The sequence below is a fragment of the Lathamus discolor genome, chromosome 21 (genome assembly GCF_037157495.1).
Source record: "Lathamus discolor isolate bLatDis1 chromosome 21, bLatDis1.hap1, whole genome shotgun sequence".
Lineage (NCBI taxonomy): Eukaryota > Metazoa > Chordata > Aves > Psittaciformes > Psittacidae > Lathamus > Lathamus discolor.
The window spans coordinates 4,805,040-4,830,008 of NC_088904.1; the positions used below are offsets into that span (position 1 = coordinate 4,805,040).

General features: G+C 48.6%; 2 protein-coding genes across 3 annotated transcripts in view; one reads left to right on the forward strand and one right to left on the reverse strand.

The window, feature by feature from the left end:
• Positions 1 to 19,296, reverse strand: SUGP1 (SURP and G-patch domain containing 1). Of its 2 annotated transcripts, none has more exons than XM_065658855.1 (14): positions 19,020 to 19,296; positions 17,799 to 17,961; positions 17,169 to 17,272; positions 16,547 to 16,774; positions 14,717 to 14,840; positions 14,091 to 14,194; positions 12,357 to 12,480; positions 9,679 to 10,040; positions 5,173 to 5,279; positions 4,337 to 4,514; positions 3,979 to 4,085; positions 3,028 to 3,173; positions 1,434 to 1,563; positions 1 to 902 (listed from the first exon to the last, which is right to left on the reverse strand). In XM_065658855.1, the coding sequence occupies exons 1-14, from the start codon at positions 19,234 to 19,236 to the stop codon at positions 876 to 878; spliced, it is 2,121 nt and encodes a 706-aa protein (XP_065514927.1). In that variant the 5' UTR covers positions 19,237 to 19,296; the 3' UTR covers positions 1 to 875. The 2 variants fall into 2 exon arrangements, with proteins under 2 accessions (XP_065514927.1, XP_065514928.1); XM_065658856.1 differs by lacking the exon at positions 19,020 to 19,296 and adding an exon at positions 18,222 to 18,283.
• The window catches only part of MAU2 (MAU2 sister chromatid cohesion factor), a 15,822-nt gene continuing 9,341 nt past the window's right edge, over positions 18,489 to 24,969 (forward strand). Inside the window, exons 1-10 of the mRNA XM_065658857.1 lie at positions 18,489 to 18,945; positions 19,040 to 19,057; positions 19,262 to 19,327; positions 19,949 to 20,044; positions 21,649 to 21,743; positions 22,045 to 22,072; positions 22,542 to 22,697; positions 23,229 to 23,375; positions 23,829 to 23,919; positions 24,204 to 24,307. Of these exons, the coding sequence (XP_065514929.1) occupies positions 18,508 to 18,945; positions 19,040 to 19,057; positions 19,262 to 19,327; positions 19,949 to 20,044; positions 21,649 to 21,743; positions 22,045 to 22,072; positions 22,542 to 22,697; positions 23,229 to 23,375; positions 23,829 to 23,919; positions 24,204 to 24,307 (1,239 nt within the window). The 5' untranslated portion in view covers positions 18,489 to 18,507. The remainder of the gene's footprint in view (positions 18,946 to 19,039; positions 19,058 to 19,261; positions 19,328 to 19,948; positions 20,045 to 21,648; positions 21,744 to 22,044; positions 22,073 to 22,541; positions 22,698 to 23,228; positions 23,376 to 23,828; positions 23,920 to 24,203; positions 24,308 to 24,969) is intronic.

The following is a 24,969-nucleotide window of genomic DNA, read 5'->3' on the forward strand; positions in this document are numbered from 1 at the left end:
TTAAAACTAAGGAACAAGTGAGTTTTATTTTATTTACAGACTGAATGAAGAAAATTTATATCTGTAAAGAGGTTTCTTATGACAACAAAATCCAAATGGCCTTTGCCAAGCTGTGGCTGAAGGCTTGATTCTTCAGCACCCCGAGACACATGAAGTTGTAGCAAGTCTCTTGGTTTGCAAGTCTTTTGGGGTGAACTTAGTGTTCAAGAGAGCAAGAAGCCATCACCTCTGAAGAACTTGCCCCCACATCCCTCAAGCCTTGTAGCCACACTTCACATCAATCCACACCTTGTCTTCCACAGGCCAGAGGTAAACCAACTAGGCACTGGTTTTGCAATGTCAGGTGAAGGTCAGACCATACTTCTGGCTTCATGCAACATCAGAACCCAGTTCTTCAGGGAACAATAGCCTGACTTGAACAACAGCCCCAAAACCTGGGGTGGAGATAGCCCGTTGTTGTACTTGTCATTGACAGCCCAACCAAACAACCTAGAGCAGCACAAGCTGCGCATCTGAACAGCAGAGGATCTGCAGGGTCACACAAAATGCACTCCTTGTAACGTGGCACTGAGCTAAACACAAATGAAGTCCCTGAACTACTTACTAGTATCTTTGGTGCTACCCCTTCCCCTGTCAGCAGGGCACCATGTGAAGGCCTGTTCTCACCTGCTCTGCTCTCCTCCCCAAGCACCACCCCAGGCCTTGTTACGACACGGTTGCTGTGACACTCAAGGGGGCTCTTCTGGGTGACAGATGGTATCACGACTTCAAAAAGTTTTACAATATTAGCAATTAAGAGACTGGTAATGCAGTTTCATAACATTTCACAGAAAAATTACAATTGGATTTGAAAACACGCTGTCCCCCAAAAGCACTCAGTAGTAAGGTCGTCGTGGGTTGTTCTGTGGGGAAGAAGAGAGAAATGAATCAAAACTGCTGTCTTCACAGAACAATGAGCATCTGAGCTTAATTACCTGAAAAAACCACTGAAACGTGACATTTCTGACAGCGAAACCTGAGCTTTGCCCATCACAAATTATAAATGGAGCTTTCAAGGTGTGCTGGCATGCGGAATGGACAAGGCCAATGCAAACGGAGCAGCCTTTTGCAACCAGGAAAACAATTATCCAAAAGAACCCATGGACAAGCCCCCGTATCCTTTGCGCTCAGCGTTTATACTTGGTATGCACCAGATAAAACTCAACCCATAGGCTTTTGTGTTTAAAAATAAAGTGATGGCAAAGAAAACTGCGCATCCGTGGCTGTTTTGGTAGCGATAATGTGATTCAGCATGAGAGCAGAATCAAAAGAGAAACTTTCACAGCATTTGCTCTCTTGGCTAAGTGCTAGAAACACCCCCACCCTTACGAGACACACACAGAAGCCTCAGTGGGTTTGTTACTGTGCCTGCTCTCGTTTTGGGACCAGCTTACCAATGGATTTGGTCGGAAGCGGTAGGCAAGCATCATTCGCTTACGGAATGCTTGGTACTCATCATCCTCCTTGGTGAGCTCAGCAGGACGATCGATGCCAAAACCAGCTCCATCCACAGTTGCAGTTCCCCTGTTTGGAAAGGGGGAACAAAGACATGACAGATCATCTTCCTCTTCCCCAGAAAGGCCTGCTGCCTCTTGTCACCAGAGCTGGAGGACAGGCATCAGGGAGCACTGGGCATCGTCACGCAGAGTGCGCTGCATCAAGACAGACAGCTAATACTGAGCACCTTATTGCATTTGCCGTGTTGCTACACTGCCCTTCTGAATCAATGATGCTTGCTGTTGTTAGATGGAAGCAGGAGTGTCAACATATATTTGCTTAACCTCTTACAGCTGGAAGAGAAACAGCATCTGTGGTTTGGATGCCTCCCTGCTGAACAGTGCTCTGCCCAGCAGACTCACCTTTGGCAATCAAATGCTTCCATTTGTACCTCAGTGAGTGGAGGCACACAGATCTGTTAAATGTACCTGCCTCTTATTCCTCCAGAACACTCCAGAAGCAGCAGCAATTCCTTTCCCTCTGCAGCAGCACCTTCCTACCAGTTCTAGGAGCAGAGATGATAGAACCCAAGCAAAGCGCAAACCTTCTTCAAGCCTGTGACGGACAGAATCTGCCGTCCCTCTGTTTGGAAGCCTTGCTGGTTTGATCACAGCAATCTCTTACCACAGAACTTCTCTGACCCAATAAGCATTTTGCCAAAGAGATCTTCTTGCTAGAGAGGAGCAGAACTGCTTTGCAGAGAGACTTTCCATCATGCAGTAAACAAACAACTGCTATTTCTAAAAGGGTCTACTGCTAAAAAACCCAATTCAGAGAACTTCCTGCCCCCAACATTGGGTTTTGAAGTTCAGCATATGTTACCAACAGATGAGCTACCCAAAAAGAGCTCCTCATCTGTTCTTGGATAGAACTCATTATGCTTGGTTATATACAAAGTGTGATCAAATCAGAAAACTTCTGTACTAAAGAGTGACGTCAAGGCAGTTGCATGATCTCACACAAAGCTCTGATCTGGACTGAAGCATCTTCCAAGCACAAGTCCAGCAGCAGCATCCTTCCACCCACAGTACACCAGGGACTAACCAGCAGGGACCAACTGTGCTTCAGATGCAAAAGGCAAGTTCTTGAATATATTTACTGAAATGAATTTGTGACTTTAAAGACATGATTTAATCCTCACACGTCCTGGGAGAGGGGAGGTGTGGACAAGTATTACCTTCATTTTACAACTGGGGAGACAGCACCTCCCAGAAGAGCTCAGCATGCAAATTGAGATTAGAATCAAAACACCCTTGGCTCAGATCATTGCTCCTGCCTGAGATAAAGTAACAAACCCAGGCTCTGTGTGTGGGGGGAACCCCAGAGAAATCAGAAAGCATTTTTCTCCTTTGCTGCAAGGATTCCATATTCTGCTCCAGTGATGAATTACACTCACATTCACTGCAGCTGCTTCCAGTAGGCCAGGGAAGGAGCATCAATTACCAGCCCAAGAGGAAAGGACTAAATCAATAGTAGAAGGACTCTGCTTACTTGCTGACTGGGTTTTTAATCCCCTGTCCATCCAAACCAAGTCCATCGCCTTCCTTCCAGCCCATCTTTATTAGCATTTGATAACCTATGTTTTCCACAGTCAGTTTGAACTCCTTGTATTCGGAATAATCTGGCTCCCGTCCTTCCTGCAGAGGCACAAAAGGAACTGTTGGTTACTCTTTTCTCTTTGTGGGGCAGAGGAAGGGAAAAAAAAAAATCAGCTTCAGGTACTCCAAGTTAGGATGGCTCTGGCAAGCAATTAACAACTAACAACATTCCCTGGGATTCCAGCTCTGCACCACCACAGAGAAGGAAGCAGGTAAATGATAAAGCACTGCCCAACCCCGGAACAATCTGCAAGAAGCAGTGAATGCTATTGTGAGATTAAGAAGAGAAATATTTAGCTCCTGAATTCAAAGTTGCTCTCTGGCTCAAGCTTCAGATACAGTTCTTATTTAAGCCAGGATCTCCAGGGAACGTCAGACCCCATGCTGGCAACACGGAAACAGCAAGAAGGATGTGCCAGCATCAAGAAGTCCTACAGTTTAGGAAGAATTGGCAGGTACTGAAGTGCTTTGCGTAAGCTTTTCGTAGGTTTTGTATTTTCACTTTACTGCACTCATCTAGACAAAAATTCTCATTTTCCTTGCTTGGCATCAGCAACCACTTGTCTGAAACAGGAACAGCCAAACCATGGCGAGTCCAAGAGGCTGGTCTGCAACTGCAGCTAACCCTCAAGCCCTATCCCAATAGTCTGCTCTCTGCTTTGCTACTGCTATTTACCCCTTGTTTCTTCCAGAAGGAACAGAGCTCCTAGGGTAAGGGCAGAAGTACCTCAAGGCTGTGAGGGAACTAAGTGTTGTGACAAAAGGCTAAGCACACTTGAGACCTTTCCCTCCCTGCTCAGGACAATGTGAAGTGCTGCCACCAGTCTGAATTTGGCTGTTTCACCTTCAGTGCCTTGAATGTCTCCATGAATTTCTCCAGCTCATCAGGTGGAAGAAAGTCTCCGATGAAATGTTTCCCTCTGCCCATCTGGGTCAGCTGCTCAGCCCACTCTGCCCAAGAGAAGAGAAAGCAGCAATAAGACAGTGTTCTGACTTTGAATTTCAGAGGGTTGGTGAAGCATAAAGCCTCACAGCAACCCATGGTGATTATCTCCACTCAACAAGCAGGGAAGCCACAGCAGAGCAGTGAAAAGTGACCCTGCAACTCCCATGCCAACAACGTGATCTCAGACATCTCCCTCTGGAGGCCTCTGTGCAACCACAGAGTGAGCAAGACGTTTGTATGGCAGCTTCCTACACACCTCGTGTCTTATCCATCTCCATGCGCCGAAGCTGGTGCTCCCATGTTCCCAGCTCACTGTCCACTTCTTCATCACTGTCATAGTCATACTGGTGCTCCTGGATTGCCTTTTCCCACATCATCTGCATATCCTGCATGGCTTGCTTGTGCTTCATGATCATATCATACATCTGCTGCATCTAGAAGAAGAGAAGCAACAGTGCACTCAATAAGACCCCCACTGCAGGCAGCAGAGTGCCAGGGGCACACAGAGCTCTGCAGCAGAGCCTGCACCCACCCCAGTTGCCCTACACACACAGGTTATGACAGCTACAAATCCCCACAGGCAACGAGTGCTGTTGCTTGATCTGAGCCATTCACTTCTCAGATCAAACAAGAGAATTATGTATTATGTACTGGTCGCTCCAACAGAGGCACCTCGCTGTTAACACTGAGGACTGCTGCCATCTCCTCATCCCCCCACAGCTTAAACATCACCCTCATGTCCTGGCAAAAGCCAGTTCTGCTCCGATTCCCCCCAACATTCCAAGTCTCCACTCGCCTCCTCCCCACTGCTGGAGCAGTATGTAACCAGCTGCAGATGTGACACAAGAGACCTTATAGATCTGGGGGTTTAGCCTGGTAGGACAGCAATTGGTTGGCTTCATTCATATTCCCTAAAGTCCTCTCCTGTTTCTGCTGACTGCAGCATCACGATTCTTTGGCATTCAGCACAAATCCTAGAGATTTATTTGTGGGCCCCAGTGAAGCTTCTTTGCTGTCTCCACTTCCACTCTCCCATCTAAGCCAGTCATGCTGCAACACAGTATGAATTTGGAAATCATTTCAGGGCATTACCTCCTGCTGCTCCTTCAGCTGTTTCTTCTGGGCTTCAGAGAGCTCCGTCACACCCACCAAACCAACTGGTTTCCCTTTTTCATAACCAAGACCCTTGAGGTCCTGAACTGTAATAAGCACATGTTAAAAGACTTTCAGAAATGAGGAGACAGCCATTGAGAGCAGTGAACCCACAGCTGAAGAGCCCTCCAGGAAGGTTTACATTCATTCCATGGTTTCAGCATTAACTGAAGAACAAGCACCTGGCAGGACGTAGAAACCACAGGAGCAAGAATGGTCACAGATCATTCAACTCAGTATTTCCTCACCCTGGTCCAGGCCTCTCCCCAAACTATGTCTCACGTCCTCATGGTCACACTGCATGGCAGTCTGCTACACCATGCTTCAAGAATTACCCGTTCCCCTCAAAAGGCTGCCTGGTGAGGCCCAGGCTTTTAAAGGGTGCTGTTAGTTACCCAGCATGAAGTCACCAGCAGACCTGAGCCTGTCAGTGTGTTGCCCAGCTGTGCACCAAGTGTCTGCTGATTCCTATGTACAGTCTGCTGATTCCTATGTACACAGCAACTTCATTCCAACTGAAAAGCAAATGAGCACACCAGAACACAGACCTGAGCATTGCGCTGCAGTTGGAAGCTGCTATTCCCCAAGGGAATTTTAGCTTCTGATCTACAGGCCCACAAACTGCATTGCCAGGGATGCTGCCCCTGCTTTCAAAGAGGGGGCATTTGACATTTCTGCTAGACAATCCCATTGATGTATCCTCCTTTTTCTGCAGTATCCCCTTTCAGATGCTTCTCCTTTGGAATGATTTTGCTAGTTTGTCAGATAAGCCCTGAAATTAGACATTAACGTTACCTGGGCAGGGCACCTACGGGTTTAAAATGACCACAGAGCACTTGGAGTTCAAATGGCAAACAAAGGGAAAGGGTTGGGGCGGGGGGGCGGTGAAGGGGGAGAAGGAAACCTACTTGGAATTGCAGCACCATGAAGGAAAGTAACAGAAACACTGCTGGGGCTGCAAGAGATTTATCATGAAGATTGCCTTGTAAAGTTGGTTCAGCTCTATCCAGCAATGCTGGCAGCTTACCCCTACAGCACCTCAGAGCCAAGATCCCAACAATTAAATTTTTAAGGGATTAAAAGAAGACACAAAGCCACACTTGAAAGGGTGCTGCATTTTTCAGTACAAGGCAAGGATATCTTCCTACTACTGCCTGCAAAAGCCTCCATCTGAGTGTAAGTCCAGACTACAATTAAATGATGCTTCATTACTTATTCATCATCTATTAATTATGAAGCCTGATAATAGTAAGATCATTGTTCATGACACCAAATGTCTACACAATATGGTAATGAGGCCCCAGGGGTCAGCAGCTCCCTTCCTCTCACTGGCACTCAGGGCAATTGATCTGAGCACTCTCCTCTCTCCTCATGCTTTGGGCTGAGGACTCCAGGATGGGAAAGCAGCTTCCTTAACTCCAGGCTCCCAAGGAGAGCAGAAACCAGCACATCCACCCTCCCTCCCGCAGCTACAGCCTCTGCACATTCACACCAGAACTGGGAGTCAACTCTGCAGAAAGAGTTATGTAAAACACTGCAAGAGGTTTTCCAAGGGGAGAGAAGCAAGAAGCTGGGTTATGCTGGGCTTGGTGCTGGGATAGGCACTTCCAGCTCCCAAGAAATAAGAACAACTAGGAAAAGAAACCTTTCTATTGCTGCTAAACAACCCGAATTGCGTCTGGGAGAGCACTGAGGTTTGGAAACAGTTTTATGAACACACTATGCCTATGCCACGTAAAGAATCTGGCCCCACATGTTATATGAGACTGGGGCACTTCAGCATCAGCCCCAGTCAAAGACTGACCCCCTGGGTCAAGGCAGGGGAAAGCTTCCTCTGAATGCACCGAGGAAGAGTCTGCCCTTCACAGAGGTCAGGAGCTCTCTGGCTCAGCTCTGAACTGCACAAACACACAGGCTAAGCGCCAGGCATGGCTCTAGAGGCCCCATGAGGTGCTGCCTTAACCCAGCAGATATATAACCCCCTTAAAGGAGAAAGGTGGGACTGGAGCTCCTTCTTTTCCTTCCCAGAAAGCATACACCATTGCTCCTTCTTGTGCTAAAACTACATCTGGTTTCTCTGACTACTCTGCTGCTTTCTGCTGAGAGATGATGAAAGTCACTGCAGAAATTCAGCTCTGGGAGGTATTTTTGGAGGCTGGGCCCAAAGCAGCACAACATAGGCAAAGTTGACAGAAAAAGCAAAGCTCCACCCCAAGATAGAAAAGTCTCTTTGTAAATAAGATCAGTCAGTGAATTTGCATACAAATAGATAAGATTTAAAAGTTCCTTCCACTGGGCTAGCACAGGCAAATGCTGTGTGATAAGAAGTTGCTTCCCAGTCTCATGTTCAGCAGGCCTGGGAAAAATACATTTGTTTCCCTGGAATGACATCAGCTTTGCCTCCAGGGTTAATGGTGCAGTCTATCTGCAGCATTGGCAGGAGGCTACCTGAAGGTTTATTCCTTCCCCACATGCCGGTAAAGGAGCTTGTTGCAAGAGCAGTGAACGTCCTTTAAGGACAGCAGGAGAAATCCCAATACAGAACTGCCTGATTTCTTGCTTCACGGCCTGAAGATCTCACTCAATTAAAACTAATCAAACCCAAAGCAATCCAGTATTAGCTTTCACAGAGTTCTAATGACAGCCTGTAATTTCCCATTAGTCCAGAGTTCCCTAATCCCAGTATCTCTGCTCTGTTCCGCTTTGCAGCTGTGTTAGTCCCTGCAGGATGTATGCAGTTAAGGGTTTTGATACCAATAAGAGAAGCCTTGTTTCTGTCCAGAAGGGCCGCACTCTCTCCTCTCATGATACTGATTTATTACTAAAAGTAGACAAGAAAAGAATCAGAAAAGTCTTCCCCTCAACCCAAAACTCTTGCTAAGCATAACGGATTAAAGATGTAGATACTGAGGTACCAAAGCATCCTGTGCAACCCTAACCTTCCACAGGACCAAAGGGGTCATTGGAATTCCAGGTTGAAGATATTAATTTTAAAAAGGGAAGAGTTCATCTGAGCTGATAAAAACCAAACCCTTCCCCCTGCAGAGCATGAACATCATGCTAAGGGTTGGTTTGTTCTGCCTGGCAAATTGGTTGCTGTCCCTTTCTTCTACTTGACACAAAACCCTGCAGAAAGTGAGCCTGAACACAAGCATGTCCCTGTCTAATGAAGGGGAGGCTGAAAGAGCCAGGGGAGATTTCAGCAGGCAGCATGCTGGAACGAGCAAACAGACACCCTTGCTTCTCCCCACTGCAGCAGGGGGTACGAAGACAGAATCCGAGGCTTGTTTCAATAGCACCTGCCTAGCTACACCGTGGAAGCTTCATTACTGCCTGCAAAACAAGTACTCTAGAGGTACAAGCAGCAATTCAAGGTCAAATGAATCCCTCCAGGTTGGTGTCTCGTCCTGTACCTATGAGATGCATAGCCAAGACTTCTGTATAGGGCTGTGATCAGAAGAACCACATAGGAACTTCATCTCCATTTGAAGTGCTGGATTAGGAGGTGGAGCCCTCCTTCCCTCCTGCCCTCTGCAGAGTCACAGATACCACAGCACGTACCCTACACCTTACCCAAGCCTAACGGTCAAAGATATGACGGGCTGAGCACGTACCTCTTCTAAAACCCAGCCAAAGCAGAAGACCCACACACTTGCTGGAGCAATGAGCTGCACACTGCTCAACAGTGTGTTGAGAATTATCTGTGGGCTCGACCTGCAACTCAGACAAAGGATGCTTTCCTTGAGGGACTCCATTTCTGTATGCAGCTCTGACTGCCTCATGATCTACTGCACGTGCACTGATGAGCACCACAGTTCAGCCTCTGAGAGCTCCTGAGAAGGGCTCCAACTGGGAGAATTCTCTTCCAGCACTCAAGAGAGCTGCACCTCTCAGGTGAACCTGGCAGGTAAAGTACCAGGAGCATAAGCTTCAACACTGGCTGAGAACCGTGAAGCTCGTCTGTCATCAAATGAACTGAAATGGGTATAAATTGGAAGTTACTTGTGTCCGCCAGCACTTGGGGAATGGCTATTCCCATTTAGCCTTCTGATCAGTTAGAGGGAGATGGAAGTGCTGCACAAGGATTTTATCCCACCATGGGGAATAAGCACAGATCAGCCTTTGATAGTTGTTTTCTGACAGACTCTCTTCCTGAAGTGAAATAGCCCTAAACAACACAGAGGCTGAGGCTGTAATGAGCTATAGCACAGCAGGGTTTCAGAGATAGCTGGAGAACGATAAGATCCAATCCCTGGTGTCAGCAAGATAAAATGATTTATCTGGGTTTCCACCCAGGGGAGAGCTAGCTGCTAGGCCCAGCTGAAAGACAGGGGCTGGCAACCAAGGAGATTACAACAGGAGATAAGACTCACTGGATTTTCTCTTTGCAAAGCCAGCTGTGCTAAGGCAGAACAGTTCTTCACCACAATATACAGCTCCACTAACCTGTGAGAGGGGCGGGAGCCTCCAGCTGCTGGACAAACTGTGGCAGAGGTACTTCAACCTTCTCCTCCTCCGGTCCCCACCTGCTTTTCCGCTTCTTCTTCATAGTGCCTGGAGCAGTAGCTGCAGCTGCCTCATCGGGTGCAGTTGTAGAGGAGGATGATGGTGAAGCCGAGGGCAAGGGCAGGGGCAAAGGCAAAGCTGGTAAGCACATAACTGATGGGGATGTCTCAGGGCTGCTCCTCCTTTTCTGACTGGGCTCTTCAGGCAAAGGGGCACTTGCGGAGACGTTCTTGTCCTTCCGGAACTCCTCCAGCTTGTGCTTGTAGTACTTGTAGGCTCTGCTGTTTGGCTCATATAGAAACCTGTCAAGAAGTCAAAACCAGCAAGTTTAGCTCGAACAGGGCTATGCAGGGGTTGGGTACAGCACAGTTTGGTCAGGGCTCTTCTCTGCTGTGCTGCTCTTGCACAACCAGCCCTCCCCACACTTCCCTGCTCTGCAGCACCATCCTGTGTGTGCATGCATGCAATGCAGGGCTCCAAGTGCTTTTGCAAGGTTTCCTCTGGGATCAGGAAGTGCATTTCCCATTCACGAGCTATTTCTGCTGCCAAATAAGCACACGTTACATTTGTGGAAGCGCAAGGTCCTCCCCCCGCATTCACCTGCCTTCTGGAAGATGAATGGGAAAACTGCAAGTGCTCCCCAACATGTCAGGTTGCAGTTGCCAAACAGTCAGGTCTTACCAGTGGGAATGCCAAACCACTGCCTAAAGAAACTGCTCCCCAGATCTCCAGTCAAGCTAAAAGCACTGACATTACCAGCCTGCTTGATTAGACCATGATTGCTCCTTCTGTTCCCTCACACGCAAACCCCACTGCTTTATCTGCTATCCCTTCCAGAAACAGGCATCTCTGACCTTTTGTGTGAAATAAATGTCCTTGGTCTCTGGAGGAAGAACATGAACAATCCTCAAGCTAGCAGCAACGTGTGAAATGAAACACGAGTCAATACAATGATGGGTACAAACACATTCTCTTTTTGAGCTCACTCCAGTTTCAATTCTTCACACAGAAATCCTGCTTATCCCTAAGTCCTCTACAATCTTCCTTTTACAGGGGACCAGTATAACTCTTGGTGTAACCTCTCCTCAGGATAGTGTCTGGTCCCACAAGGAAACCTAAGAGATGACAGGCCTTTTCCATCTATCATTGCACAACACACAAGCAAACTCAAACATGGTCTTGCATCCCTCCATTTGAAAATCAGCATTAAGGATTGCTCCAGGACCTCAAAGAGGGCAGGATGGGGCCCTCCCTATGGCAAACCTGATGAAATCATAGAATCATAGAATAGTTAGGGTTGGAAAGGACCTCAAGATCATCCAGTTCCAACCCCCCTGCCATGGGCAGGGACACCTCATACTAAACCATCCCACACAAGGCTTCATCCAACCTGGCCTTGAACACTGCCAGGGATGGAGTACTCACAACCTCCCTGGGCAACCGATTCCAGTGCCTCACCACCCTAACAGGAAAGAATTTCCTCCTTATATCCAATCTAAACTTCCCCTGTTTAAGTTTTAACCCATTACCCCTTGTCCTGTCACTACAGTCCCTGACAAAGAGTCCCTCCCCAGCATCCCTATAGCCCCCCTTCAGGTACTGGAAGGCTGCTATGAGGTCCCCACGCAGCCTTCTCTTCTCCAGGCTGAACAGCCCCAACTTCCTCAGCCTGTCTTCATACGGGAGGTGCTCCAGTCCCCTGATCATCCTCGTGGCCTCCTCTGGACTTGTTCCAGCAGTTCCATGTCCTTTTTACGTTGAGGACACCAGAACTGCACACAATGCTCCAGGTGAGGTCTCACAAGAGCAGAGTAGAGGGGCAGGATCACCTCCTTCGACCTGCTGGTCACGCTCCTTTTGATGCAGCCCAGGATATCCTGACAGAGGAGCAAGTGTTGAACTTGACTGTGCTCAGGTGGGATCACAGCAGGGTTTTAAAGTAAATCCTGGAAGACCTCAGCTATCAGCACATCTGCCTAATGGAACCCACAACACAAAGGGAGCACCCCAGAGGGCCAGTAGGCAGCCAATAAAGCACTGAGATGCAAGCAACAGAATCAGGCTTGTTGAGCACCACTTCACTTCCAAGGAACACATCCAATTGTTTGTAAGAGCAGAAAAATGAAACATGGATGAGACCAAAGGGAGGCATCAAACAACTGCCAGTGTGCACTGAAGAGAGCAATTCACATCTGAAAGGCTGAATAAGAGATTCCAAAGGGGGGCCTAACAGACAAGGAATGCTACCTGCACATTAGTGGGGATGCTGTGCAAAGAGCAACCCAGGAAATTAATTGGGCAGCAGTGGCTGAGCAGTGGCTGGGAGCCCACACCAAAACACAGCTACATGGAGAATCAGAAAGGTTAGAATCACACTGGTACCTTGCAACAGAAAGCAGGTGAGGAGGGGTGGAAGCTGTACATTGATTTTGGGGAAAACAAATTGATTTCTCTCTTTCTGCGCCTTGATTTAAACTGTGAAGCTTGAGAACGTTCAAGTATCAATGCTACGGACGTGCACTGTCCTTGTGACTTCAGAGTTGTCACAAGCTTGGCTACTACTTCCCCTTAAAAAGAGCCCCACAACATTCCAGTGAGCAGCAGGTTTCTTCCTTTACCTGAAAGCATGGTTCTCTCTGTTGTTCTGCACAGCAATAGCTTCCATCTCTGGCCCCCCGGCTGCTATGAACCTGGCCAGTTTCTCTGCAGAGTTCTTTATCTCTTCGTCGTCTGGGGGTGAAACTTTAAGCAGGCTGTCAGTACTGGGCCCAACTCACACAAGCAACAGTCAAAGCCTATCTGGTCTAAGAACCCCAAGAGCAGAATAAGGGCAAAAGGTCGAGTTTAAGTTTTAGAAATATTACATAGCAACAGTCATAAGAGTTTAGAGCACAAAAAGCATCATTTTGCATAAGGTTGTACAGTGACTTTGTAACCAGAGGAGTACCCATTGACACAGCAGCTTCCCCTGTGCCAGGAGTGAGATGAGAGCAGATTAACACACAAACCAGCTTCTGTGTCCAAATGTGGATCCTTGTTTCTCGCTGCTGCAGTTTCTGCTCTGTGCAGGGTGACACCTCAGCACTCACAATCATTTCTAGTTACAGACTTTGCCACTGAAGTCCCCAGGAGCAATGGGAAAGCCTTATGAAAGTGGCAACCTTGTACTGCTGTCACACACCTCTGCTAGTCATTTGAGGGGAGGCTTGGAGGACAGAGGGAATTCTCCATGGAATGGTCCCAATCCTCACCTGGAAGAGGTGGCTACTGCAGCCCTCATCCAAAGGCACAGAGAAGCTCTGCTCATTAATATTTCAAGCATAATGTTTATAAGGAGCCAGGCAAATATGTTATTTAGCCATGACAGCCTTATATACCATTTGCTACCTGCACAGTACCAATGCCAGTACTCCAGAGTGCTGGCACAGGACCTGGAGGCAGAAGACATGATTATAAGTCATGGCCAAGTCATAACATTTCCTTGCTTCAATATTCCACACCTGTAAAGCATGGATAATACTGCTTAGCTTCCAAACTGCTGGATCAGTTAGTTGATATTGGTAAAAAGCTCTTTCAGCCTGCAGTCTATTAAACCACGATTTGAGATGTTAACTCCTCAGCATAACAGCTGAATTGCCTGAAGACTCCTTTCCACAGAAAAGGAAGCTGACACAGAGAGGCTGAGGGATTTGCCAGGACCACGTGAAATGCCTGAAATAGAGGTTGGGCTGGAATTGATAAATGCCTGGCCCACAGACCACGCTTCACCCACTCAATAGCTTGTGCCTCACCACAGCTAACCAGATCCCACTGCTCACACACCTGTGTGTTGGCAGCTCAGCCACTTCTGCTGTTTTCCCACCTGAAAACAGTCCCTTACATGCAAGGATTAATGTCCCAAGCAGAAAAGAAAAGCTTCAGAGAAGGAAACAACAGCAGAAGTGGGGATTACAGCCAACAAACCAACCAACAAACCAACCACTTCCATTTATAATAAATCAAATAAGAACATCTGAGATAAACCACTTTTCTTAACTGCATTTTCAGGGCTGAAACTTTCCAGAACACACACATTGGATAATAATTTTTGTTCCTTTGAAGTATTTTTGAGAAGTAGAAGGAAAATCTCTTCCAAGAGCCCTTTACACAGAGCATGGGACAGGATGCTGTGGGCTTGGGAAACAACCGGTTTTGGCACCACTTTCATGGTGCTGTTTGATCTCTTGAAATTCGACTGACAGCCAAATTTCCACTCCAAGTGTTTCTAGCACAGCCCCAACAAGCAGTTACAGAGAGTGAAGAGGACAAATTGAACATGTGCTGTTCACACTCTCCAGATCCCACTCAATTACCTTTCGGAACAGGGGGTGGACGAAAGTTTTGTTTCTCTTTTCTTATCTCTGCCACTTTCTTTCTGTAGTAAAGGAATTCTCTGCTGTCCTTATTATGCAAAAACCTGGCACGGAGATGGAGATAAAGAACAAAATACCTGCATCAGCAACCACTATACAAATATTGATACTCCGGCATATAAACAGCCCAAACCCAATTAAATACAAATCAGTTACTCAGAACACACTGAAAACGTGGCTTACAAGATCTTCAGCACATGTAAATACACACAGCTCTAATCTAAGGACTTGCATCCAAATTCTGTGTGTCACTTGAAGGGAAACAAAGAAGTTTCTTCTGATCAAGCAGGGAATTCTCTGTCCCCAGCCACGCAATGGCAGAGGAGACAGAAGCAGGCCTGAGATCAAGGCCATATCCCATGTGCTGGACATTCACCCCCTCTAGCTGTATCCTGGCTCTCACTGATCTGCATCCTCAGCACCTCACTTCCTGCCTCAGTTTCCCCAGCAATTACTAAATAAACCAATTACTTGTAACTTAGCAACTCTATCTACAAGACTCTTTTTCTCCTACAAAGAGAGAAGATTGTGCTTTGGAAGATAAGAGTTGCAATGACCACACTTACAAAAAGGCTGGTTTATCCTTGTAGCTCTCCATAGCGACCTTCTCTAACCGTGGTCCCCCTTCAGCCACGAACCTAGCCAGCTTTTCCACCAATGCCCGGGTGTCCGCATCCTCTGGGGGTAAAACTTTAAGCAGCTGTCAGTACTGGGGTTCAACTCACACACCAAACAGGCAACAGGTACATTACTTCTAAGAACCACGGAGGCAGACAAAAGTAGAACGGGAATGGGAAGAGAAAGGATGAAATGGGGGATCCAGTCTTACAGAGCTGTACAACTTACAACCCCCAGCTTACTGTCAGCCTCCTCTAGCAGGAAGTTCATGTTATGCCTGCCTAAGCCTCACATTTGGATGCCCACAGCTGAGGGTACAATTTGAACCGCAACATCATTTAATTCTGATAATTCTACTCCGTACAAAACACAATGGGGAGAAACAGGGATTTGACTTTAACCACCGCATTACTCATCAGTACAGATTCCAGTTCTCAAGACATCGCTCTGTACCCAACTAGGGGAGGCAGATTGTGGAGCTGGAGCATGTGGCTCTTCCTACTGGCATATGCCCATATCTCAGCTCTTGCTTGGAGGGAATCCCACTGGAGAGAAGAGAGCTCAGTCTCCAAGAAACTGTATTTTGGCTTCTGTGCCAAGGCAGAAATGCACCAACCCTGACAGTGGTTACAGAGCAGATGCAGGACAGACCCAATGGGAACTAAACACAGGTTCTTGTCTAGACAACAATATACTGGGGAGTGCACTGAGCAAAGAGCACATGGGAGAAGAACTGTCCACACTGGAGTAGATTTGAACCTATAATCTTTAAATTAAGGGTCCATAATCCATCTTTGTTCACTGCAGCCACATTCCTGCAGTGCATTTCATGCTTAAGTTCACACTTGCCAAGATGATGCTCTTAGAAATCCCACCAGAAAAGGCTGGATGTGGTTTTGTAACCAGAGAATAAAATAAATGATGACACAAAGCTCGGTGTGACTTATTTAGCAACTCCAATCTCATTTTATACTTGATTAATACACACAAATGCAATGCAGATTATTAAGCAAATCTGCCCCTGGGCTTCCTGGCCTGCGTTAGCCAGATCGAGTTAGTTATTTAAATGCTGCAAGATTCCTCACTGCTTTTCTATCCCGCTTCAAGCAGGCAGGACCTAAAGGGGAGATTTTCTAATGGAAGTTTGGAAAGAGGCAGAAACTCTGATTTCAGTTCTGTGCCTTCCTTATTGCTTAACACACACAGCTTCCCCCCTCTACACAACCACTCCAAATTCTTCATTTTCTATCATTAAAAAGGCTAAAGCTCCATTTTCAAGACAAGTATTATGTGTATTGTCTAGAGAGGTCAGCAACAGGCGTAACACACGTCAGTTGTACCAAAGCAGAATTCTTATGATAAGCAAACAATTGAGTTCCACCAGGAGTAAAACATCTTTTGTCTCTACAGGTTATTTTCAGAGGTGGTGAAGCACTTGCCCTGGTAACTCAGGGAAAACCCATCTGCCTAGGCACAAACCCAATCTGCCTATGGCAAATGATCCCTCTCCCACCCCAGGCTCAGGCTGGATCAGGAATACCCCCCAGCATTCAGTCCTCAGCTTCTTTGCTGAAGCTTCGCAGGAGCCCCCCAGCATTAACTGCTGCCATTTCCATTTCATGATGCAGAAGTCAGCACAGAGGAACTGTGCTGGGAATACCAAAGCACAGCATAAGTAAAAACCACCCTCTACCGAAGGAATGCTGTCCCCACACTCCACCCCTAGCACTAGGGTGAGCTGCACCCCAAACCAAGGCAGAGCACAAGGTGTCATTTACCTTTAATTTCCAGCCACTGCTCATAATCTTCCTCCTCATCTTCATCTGGCGACTGAAAGACACTGTGGCGGGCAGTGCCTGGGCTCTGTCTGGGCTGAGAGGAGCTCCGTGCTTGGTGCAGCATGCTGCTCAGGACCTGCCCGGCCCGCTTCCCAAACAGCCCAGGCTTCTTCCCAGCATTTGCTGCTGAAGCAGTTGCTGAGTTCTCAGTAGAACTCGGGGGAGTTTCTTAGAAAAGAATGAGGGTAAAATAATTCCTGTGCAACCTTCAAGGTTAGAAACAACATCTCAGGCACTGACAGAGCTGCAACAGGCCGTTATTTTCAGAGTAAGTTAAAGACACCGGTAAAAGCTGCAGGATGAAATGAAAGTTGGGATGGTTTTTTACACAGCGAGGTCCACGCCAGCAGTGCTGCTTCTTTAAAGCAGGCAGAGAGTGGGCAAACCTCCCTATCACATCTCTGCAAACCAAATTTGAAGGGGTCATGGCTGCTTTAGCACTTACTCCTACTGGTAGCAGCTCATAGCAGCGTTTTTAAAGTGAACATACATGGAGGCAGCTCACACAAAGCTGGGATCATCAGGAGAAGGAAGGTCTCCTGTTGCTCAGAAGTCGACCTACCCGTACTTGACTTTTCCTTCTGCAGCTTGAGAAACTGCTGGAGGAAACTGCCATCATTAACAAACTTGTTGGAAACTGAGGCTTCGTTCTCAGCACCGTCATCTCTGAGTAGAAAAAGAAAAGCAGGTGATGGTGCTCATCATCCTCCCCAGCCCCCCTCCAACAGAAACATCAGCCACACCAACCTCATCTACCGTGGAGAAGACACCAACTTCCCAAAAGCACAGACCTGTTCGGCTTGCTGCTTACTGCACTCACCCACACTCCCCACCTGACTTAGTTATTACTGTGCTGAAACAGGATTTCTACTTGCCCCTGAGAAGCGTTTAACTGGAAACTGCACCAACTCTTTGTGGTAACAAGTATAAGAGAGAGAAAAATAGGAAGTAGAAGGCAAATGCAATAATATCCTTTTAAAACCATGACTGCTGTTAGCACACACCTATTCTTGCCTTACTAGATCAACTACAGCACAAGCACCCTATTCTAGCCTTTACTCGATCCCAAATTTCACCTCTTAATATTCACCCCCGAGTGCAAGAGCCTTGCAAAGCTTCCCTCTTCAGCTCCATCTCTCAAACGCGCCCCTTTCATGCCAGCAAAGCTCCCAGCACCGCAATCCCCACGTACTCTCCGAGCAGAGGGATGCTGGGGCACTTCTGCCTCGCCTGCTGCTCAAGCCTGGCCTCGATTTCCTTCTTTTTCTGCGCTATCAACTCCTCCTGGTGCAGAAGATTCACGTTTGTCTTGGCAGACTTGGACTGCGCGACCCCGAACCACCGGCTCGCCTTCCCTACGGGAGGAAGAGGGATCAGAGTGAGCGCTGAGGGGCTCGGGACCTCCGGCAGGCACCGCAGCCGCTGAGGGGACGAGGAGGAGGAGGAACTGCCACAGGCACCCACCGCACACACGGGCCCCGTCCCCTCCCCACCTCCCCCCCACACACAGGGGCCGCCCTCCCACGGGCCCCGGTGCCACCGGCGGCGGGGAGAACGCTGCAGGCGGCGGCGGCGAGGCACGAACGGGAGCAGGGACCGGCGGAACCCACCGCACCTGGCGCATCCCTCTGGTTGTCCATTTTGGAGCTCCTGTCCTACAATGCACCACGGCGGGGGGGGCGGGCGGTGCTACGCCGCTCTGCCGCAGAGACCTCTGGGAGGTGTAGTCTCGCATCCGCCCCAGCGCCTCTCCGACGCCGGGGGTCTGACTACAGCTCCCATGAGGCTTTGAGACACACGCCATTTCCCGGCGGGGCGGACTCCATGTCCCAGCGGCCCCCGCGCACCGCTCTTCACCCCCGCCCCTCCCCTCCCGCCCGTGTTGTCGCGGCGGCCCTGAGATGGCGGCGGTGGCGGCGGGCGCGGCGGCCCCTCAGCAGCAGCCGCCGCCTCAGCAGCAGCCGCAGCCGGCGGCGGGAGGCGCCGGTGGCTCCGGGGAGGCGGGCGGCGGCGGCGGCGGGGGGGGCGGAGGGGCCGCCGGAGGAGGAGGCGGTAGCGGCGGCGGCGGCGGCGGCGCTGGGCCCGCACCGGGGTCGGGGTCGGGTGGCGGCGGCGGCGCGGCCGGCGGCGAGTCGTGGTACCTGGCGCTGCTGGGCCTGGCCGAGCACTTCCGCACGTCCAGCCCGCCCAAGGTGCGGCTGTGCGTGCACTGCCTGCAGGCCGTGCTGCCCCGCAAGCCCCCCGCCCGCATGGAGGCCCGCACCCACCTCCAGCTCGGCTCCGTCCTCTACCACCACACCCGCAACGGCGACCAGGCCCGCGGGCACCTGGAGAAGGCGGTGAGCCCGGGGCCGGGGGGGCGGCCGCGGAGGGGCCCTGTCAGCGGGGCCGGCCGCGGGGGGTGCACACTAACCCGGCTGTCTTCTCTTGCAGTGGTTGATATCGCAGCAGGTATCCTTTTCCGGGCCGTTCTCACTGCGGCAGCCCGCATCCCCCCAGCGCCTGGCGCTGGGCATGGGGCTGCTGCTTTCATCTCCTTCCCAGCCGGGTGCTGCTTTCCTCGCGCATGCATTCAGCTGCGGGGTTGCTGTGCGCGTTGGGCTGGTGGTGTGTTCCAGGCTGTGTTTCATATTCGCTTAACTCTGCCGCTGCCAGATCCCGCAGTTTGAAGATGTTAAGTTTGAGGCAGCCAGCCTTCTGTCCGAGCTGTACTGTCAGGAGGTGAGTGGCGCTCTCGGTTGTCCTGGGGCTGCAGGGCTGTTGTTGAAGCTGTCTTTGGGCTTGGAGTTGATGTGTTGCTGGTAGTAATAGGGTTTATTCAGCTATAAGGACTAGACTTGAGTCGCAAAGTGCGAACCTGAAGTTGTGGTCGTTCCGATTGTGAAAGTTGCTGCTGGAATTGCAGTGCACCGCAGAGGAAGTTTCCTTGGCCAAAGGATTTCTTTAGGCCTTATTTAGACAAAGACAGGCTCATCTGGGGGAGGGGGAAGGTAAACGGTTTTCCTCAGGCTTTTGCTGTGTTCCCAGGCTATTTTTATTCTTTTTTTCTCTAGAAAAGCCTTAACTTGTCTTTACTTCCATTAAAGCAAGCGTTTGCCTTTGCTCTCCCATGCAGGGAGAAAGCCCAGGTCAGAATAATGGCCGGAACTGTTAAATAGAGAAGTCCTTTGAGCATGCTTTGGGGCCAGTGTAAATGTGCGTCTTACATACGTGGGCTTTCTTCCTTTTCACATCTTAAGGATCACCACAGAATACAAGTTATGAAGTTGCTGCTGTTAGCGAGGACGTTCCCAGCAGCCTGGGTTTTGCGTTGACTGGAGGGGCGTTATGTTTCTGTTTCAGAATTCAGTGGATACAGCAAAACCTCTGTTGAGGAAAGCCATCCAGATCTCCCAGCAGACCCCGTACTGGCACTGCAGATTGCTTTTTCAGCTTGCAGTAAGTGATGTAGAGTGATAAAGCTGTTACTGTAGCACTGGGACTGGGGAAAAGGGGCTAGGAAATAGCTGTATTCCCCTTAAAAAGAGCTTGGATGCCTTCAGAGCCTCTCTGTTGCTAATGGAGAGACAGAAGAATGACATATTAGTGGGCTCCAGGTTGGATCTAGGTCACTTTTTACTTGTTGAAGGCAGATGGGGGCAGAAAGCAGCAAGGATCACCCCGTGGGCACTAGCACATAGGGGTTTGGAGGTGGAGCAAAGTCAAATCCACCTTATGGCTTGCAGGAGGGACAAATGTTCCCTTAAAACCTGCTGGAATTGGAGTTTGCCAACGTGGAGTGTGTGTTTGATTATGTTCAAGGTAATTAGTGGGTAGGGATGAGATGAGGAGAGCAGCTGGTGCAGAGACCTCTGAGCAATGTTACTCTTCCTGTTCTGTAACGTGCTCTGAGTGTGGCTTCAGCTGCACAGGTTGGACCGTCTTCACTTGTAGGAGCAAACTGGTGCCTGTTGGGATTTGGGGGGGTTAACGCTTCTTCCAGTCCTCAGCTGTGTAGCTGCTCTTCAAAGTGCTGCTTTTCCCAAGTGCTTCAGTGCTTTGGGTGGGAAGCTCATCGTGAGTTAACTGAGCAGCGGGAAGAGCAGATGACTCCTGGGGAACAACCCCTGTTTTTCCAGGTTATGCCTCTTCTGTGCTCCTAAGGAGCCTCAAGGTGTTTAACACAGCAGTTGAGGGAGCTAACTGCTCTTTACAGCTCTCTGCAGTGGAGGGTGGGTTAGGAACCAATCTGATCTTTGAAGACTGTCTTAGTAGTCACCTGGACGTGTCTTTTCTCCCTTCCTGCGGAGCTTAAGCAGGCCAAGTCTGAAAATGAATTGCCAAGCTCTTTTGCGTAGCTTAGGAACAGTGAATCCTGTCCTTATTGATTAAAGGACAAATGCTTGCTTTGTCAGAGGAAGCTCGAGTGATTTTCTCAGTACCTTCCTCCAAAAGAGGGTCCTTCCTTGAGGCTTCACGTTCTTTACTATATTCTGGGTGCTGTTTCTTCTCAGGTCTTTGCTTGACTGCAGAGGCCTTGGTGCCTCTTGTACAGCTCTGTGGCTGCTACCCGAGTTTGGAGCAAGTAGAGAAGTTGGCAGGCAGGAGGGGTGGGAGGTGCTGTGCCATCAGCCTCAGCCTTTCTCTGCTCTTCTTCCTGCTGAAAATACTCTCTGTTGTTCCAATTGTTCCAGTGTAGCAGTCCACAGTTGTGATGGAGCTCTTTGGATCTGACCTGCACAGGGTTGTAATGAATTACAACAGCTCTGTGTGGTATGAAACGGGGCCGAGGCATTTTCTTTGGCCCTGGGGTAATGGTTGTACTTGATGATCTTAAAAGTTCTTTTCAAGCCCGGTTGGTTCCCTGATTCTATGTTACAGCCGTTTCCTTTTGGAGAATACCAGGTGTTCCTGGAAAGTGCCTCTAAGATCCCATCATACATTCACAAAGTAATCCTTTAGTGCCTGTCCAGTGTAAAGCACAGGAGGAGCTACATTTGTAGCCATTGCTCATGGGGTTCCCGAGGAACATGCTGGTCCCTTATGGCCTTTCTTCATTTCAGCAACTACACACACTTGAAAAAGACTTAGTATCTGCGTGTGACCTCCTCGGCGTTGGAGCAGAGTACGCCCGGGTGGTGGGCTCCGAATACACCAGGTGAGCTCCGCGGATGTTTTACCCTTCCCACAGGAAAGACTTGGCTTTCCTCTATTTTTTAATTTGGAGGTGTTCAGGTTTTATTTAGAGATGTGGTTACTTGGGGAGGGGGGATAATGGCTGTGATTGAACTGTTCCATCTTTTTAAACCTGCTTTCTGGGGCAGGTTCGTCAGTGCTCTTTTGTCTGTTGTATCTGAGGGGGAGAATGGCAGATTTCTGGGGTTTTCCTCAGGGTTTCTATGGACAGTTGTGGTTTGAGGAACTGTTTCTATTGAGTTTGATGTTCCGTTTCATTTCAGAGCACTGTTCCTGCTAAGCAAGGGCATGGTAAGTTGGATGGACTATTTACTTATTTAGCTAACCTAATGCACAGAGCTACAGAATGCTGAGAGACCGTTTGTTTTAAGGTATTTGCATGCTTATATGTGCCTTAGCTATTCTGTTTTGTTCATGTGAGCAAGCCCAGTATTAAAATACATCTGGGATAAGCCTGAAGCCTGCGGGATTCTGGGGAGGTTCTTGTGAATAGCTTTGTCTTTTATTTGCTTTTCTCCTTCATGATGACAAAGACTTTTCTGCAAGGAGAAAGAACAACTGCAAATGGTCCCTGGAGCCCTTGTAATTCGGGGTGAAGGGATCTGGCCATGTGAAAAGGCTGGTGCTGTTGCAACAAGATGGCTTGGAGTCTGGTTTTGTCTTCAGGACACCGATGTACCCAGGGCTCTGCTGTGGTTCTTTGAGTGTTTAAACCATTTAGCACAGAAAGAATTATTTCTTTTTTCCTGTTCAATTACAGCTCCTTCTAATGGAACGGAAGCTGCAGGAGGTGCACCCTCTCCTTACCCTTTGTGGACAGATAGTTGAAAACTGGCAAGGAAACCCCATACAGAAAGAGTCATTACGGGTCTTCTTCCTAGTGCTACAGGTCACACATTACCTGGACGCTGGGCAGGTACCTGGGAGTTGTGCTTCCATTTCCATTGTGAAAACTAGGGAACAAATACTGCCCCAGGAGTAACTGAGCTGGTTTGGGGGGATAAAGTGAGGAGGAAAGCAATGGCATTCCTTTCTTCTTCCTGGAGGAGAAGTTTATTGTGATCCGCTTAGAACCACGATGGCAGCTCTCACTTCCATGGGATGTTGGTGGAGATAACAGCCTTTGTGTCTGAATTTTAAAGACATTTTGAGTGTCTGTGGGTTGATGGGCAAATATTAAGGGCTGATTTGAGTGATGTGGTCTAGGGTGAGGCATCCTTCCCCATGGCAGGGGGTTGGAACTAGATAATCTTAAGGTTCTTTCCAACCCAAACTATTCTACGATTCTATGCTTGTTAATCTTGGAAGTAGGCACTGGTGTGACTTATGCATGGTCTCTTTTCCTGAATTTGGGGGTTATTTATTGCCTGGCAAGTTTTCCCAAGCAAGGAAGCACTGAAACCTGAGGGCTGCAGCAGGTACATGTGATGTGGCTCCTGTCCTGCAGGTGAAGAGCGTGAAGCCGTGCCTGAAGCAGCTGCAGCAGTGCATCCAGACCATCTCCACACTGCACGACGATGAGATCCTGCCCAGCAACCCCGCTGACCTCTTTCACTGGCTGCCCAAAGAGCACATGTGTGTGCTGGTCTACTTGGTGAGGAGCTCTTGCCTTACTTAATGTATATTATCGGTAATGAGGGATTGGTTTGGGATTGCTTGGAGCCAGCATAAGGTCCAGACCATGTGCTGCTGTATGTTCCCCTGGCAGTTTGATTCTGCCACAGTATCTGAGAGACTGTCGCTCTCAGTGCTTGAAGACACTGTGCAAGAAGCCTGGAAATTGAAATGGAACTTTATTCAGATCCAAATCATAGAATCAGGTTATTGGTTTGGATGAGGTGGAGCTGTGTCGGCTTATTTTTACCACCACAGTGACAATCTTGACTTCAGATTCCTGTAACTAGTCCTGCTGCTTCTTGATCGTGATTATAATCTGAAATGTGTCACTTTTAAGTGAGTTTAAAAAGCTGGTGGCTGAGGAGTTGTGGGAACTTCCCAGACCTTTGCAAAGATCATTCCTTGTAACCTGTCCTGTGTTTTCTGGCAGGTGACAGTGATGCATTCCATGCAAGCAGGGTACCTGGAGAAGGCTCAGAAGTACACAGACAAAGCACTCATGCAGCTAGAGAAGCTAAAAAGTAAGGATAAGGGTTATAATTCTGCAAGATTCCATACCTTGTTGCTAATTTAAATTAAAGCAAGACCACAGCAACCTTATTTAGCTCTCTGGGACAGCGCTCTCAGTCTGTGTCTGCTGCATCAAAGAACTTCACTCTGGTTTATAACTGGGTGGTTACTTTGGGTACAGAAATCAAGTTTTGGGGGGGGTTATTGCAACTCAGTAAACTGGGCTGTAGGTGTGGGACAAGGTGTTAATATTGTCTTAACTTCACTTACTGAGTTCCTTTTGTTCCCTTTCCAGTGTTGGACTGCAGTCCTATCTTGTCATCATTCCAAGTGATCTTGTTGGAACACATCATCATGTGTCGGCTTGTCACGGGACACAAAGCTACAGCGTTGCAGGAGGTAAAGGGGGCGTCAGCATTGCCCTGGTTGTGGATGGAAGCTGTGGTAGCTTGTGAACCATGGGAATTTCAGTGTTGAGGAGGATACTTGGGCTCAGATGGGGATTGCAGCAGTGTTAAATGGACAGGTACTTTCAGGCATGATGATGCTCTGGCTACTGTGACTCTGAAGCCATGGAATTAGGCTCCTCTTAAGTATCCTCTTTAAGAACATTTGGAGTTGCTTATGGAGTCAACAGTGGTGGGTGCCTCCAGCTTCCTGATCGTACCTTGCAGTCTGACGCTGGTATCTTTTCCCTTAGCTCTTTGTGTTCCTGTTCTTTCCAAGTATTCCTTAGTTTTCAAAGTTCCCTGCCTTTCTGTTCCTTTCCTCCTCTCACATAGTGTGGGGGAAGGAAGAGTGTTCTTTAATGCAAGACAGAACTGTGCTGCTTTTCTGGGATTTTAAGATCCTGGTTATGCATCCCTTTCTTTGAGGACGTGCTGCTGGATCACCTCAATCTCTGTGTCAGCTGCCTCTCGAGTGCATTTGTGAAGTGGGGGAAATTTGTCTGCTAAAAGAATAGTTATTGGTTCTGGCTCATGAAGCTCCTGCCCTGTGAAAGACCCTTATTCCAGCTTTTCTGTTGTCTTCCAACTCCCATTCCCAGCGTGGCAGCAGAG

Bases quoted from the DNA above. Each gene is read 5' to 3' on its own strand.
- SUGP1 (XM_065658855.1), bottom strand. From the start codon at position 19,236: ATGAAACACAGCCTGGAACACACCACCAGCCCAACGCGCACAGCAACC. The intron at 17,962-19,019 runs GTTAGTGTGCAC...TTCCTCCCGTAG, and splicing joins CTGCAAGAGAAGACAGCCGG to GGAAGGCGAGCCGGTGGTTC. The intron at 10,041-12,356 runs GTAAAGGAAGAA...ACTTCTTGACAG, and splicing joins AGAGAGAACCATGCTTTCAG to GTTTCTATATGAGCCAAACA.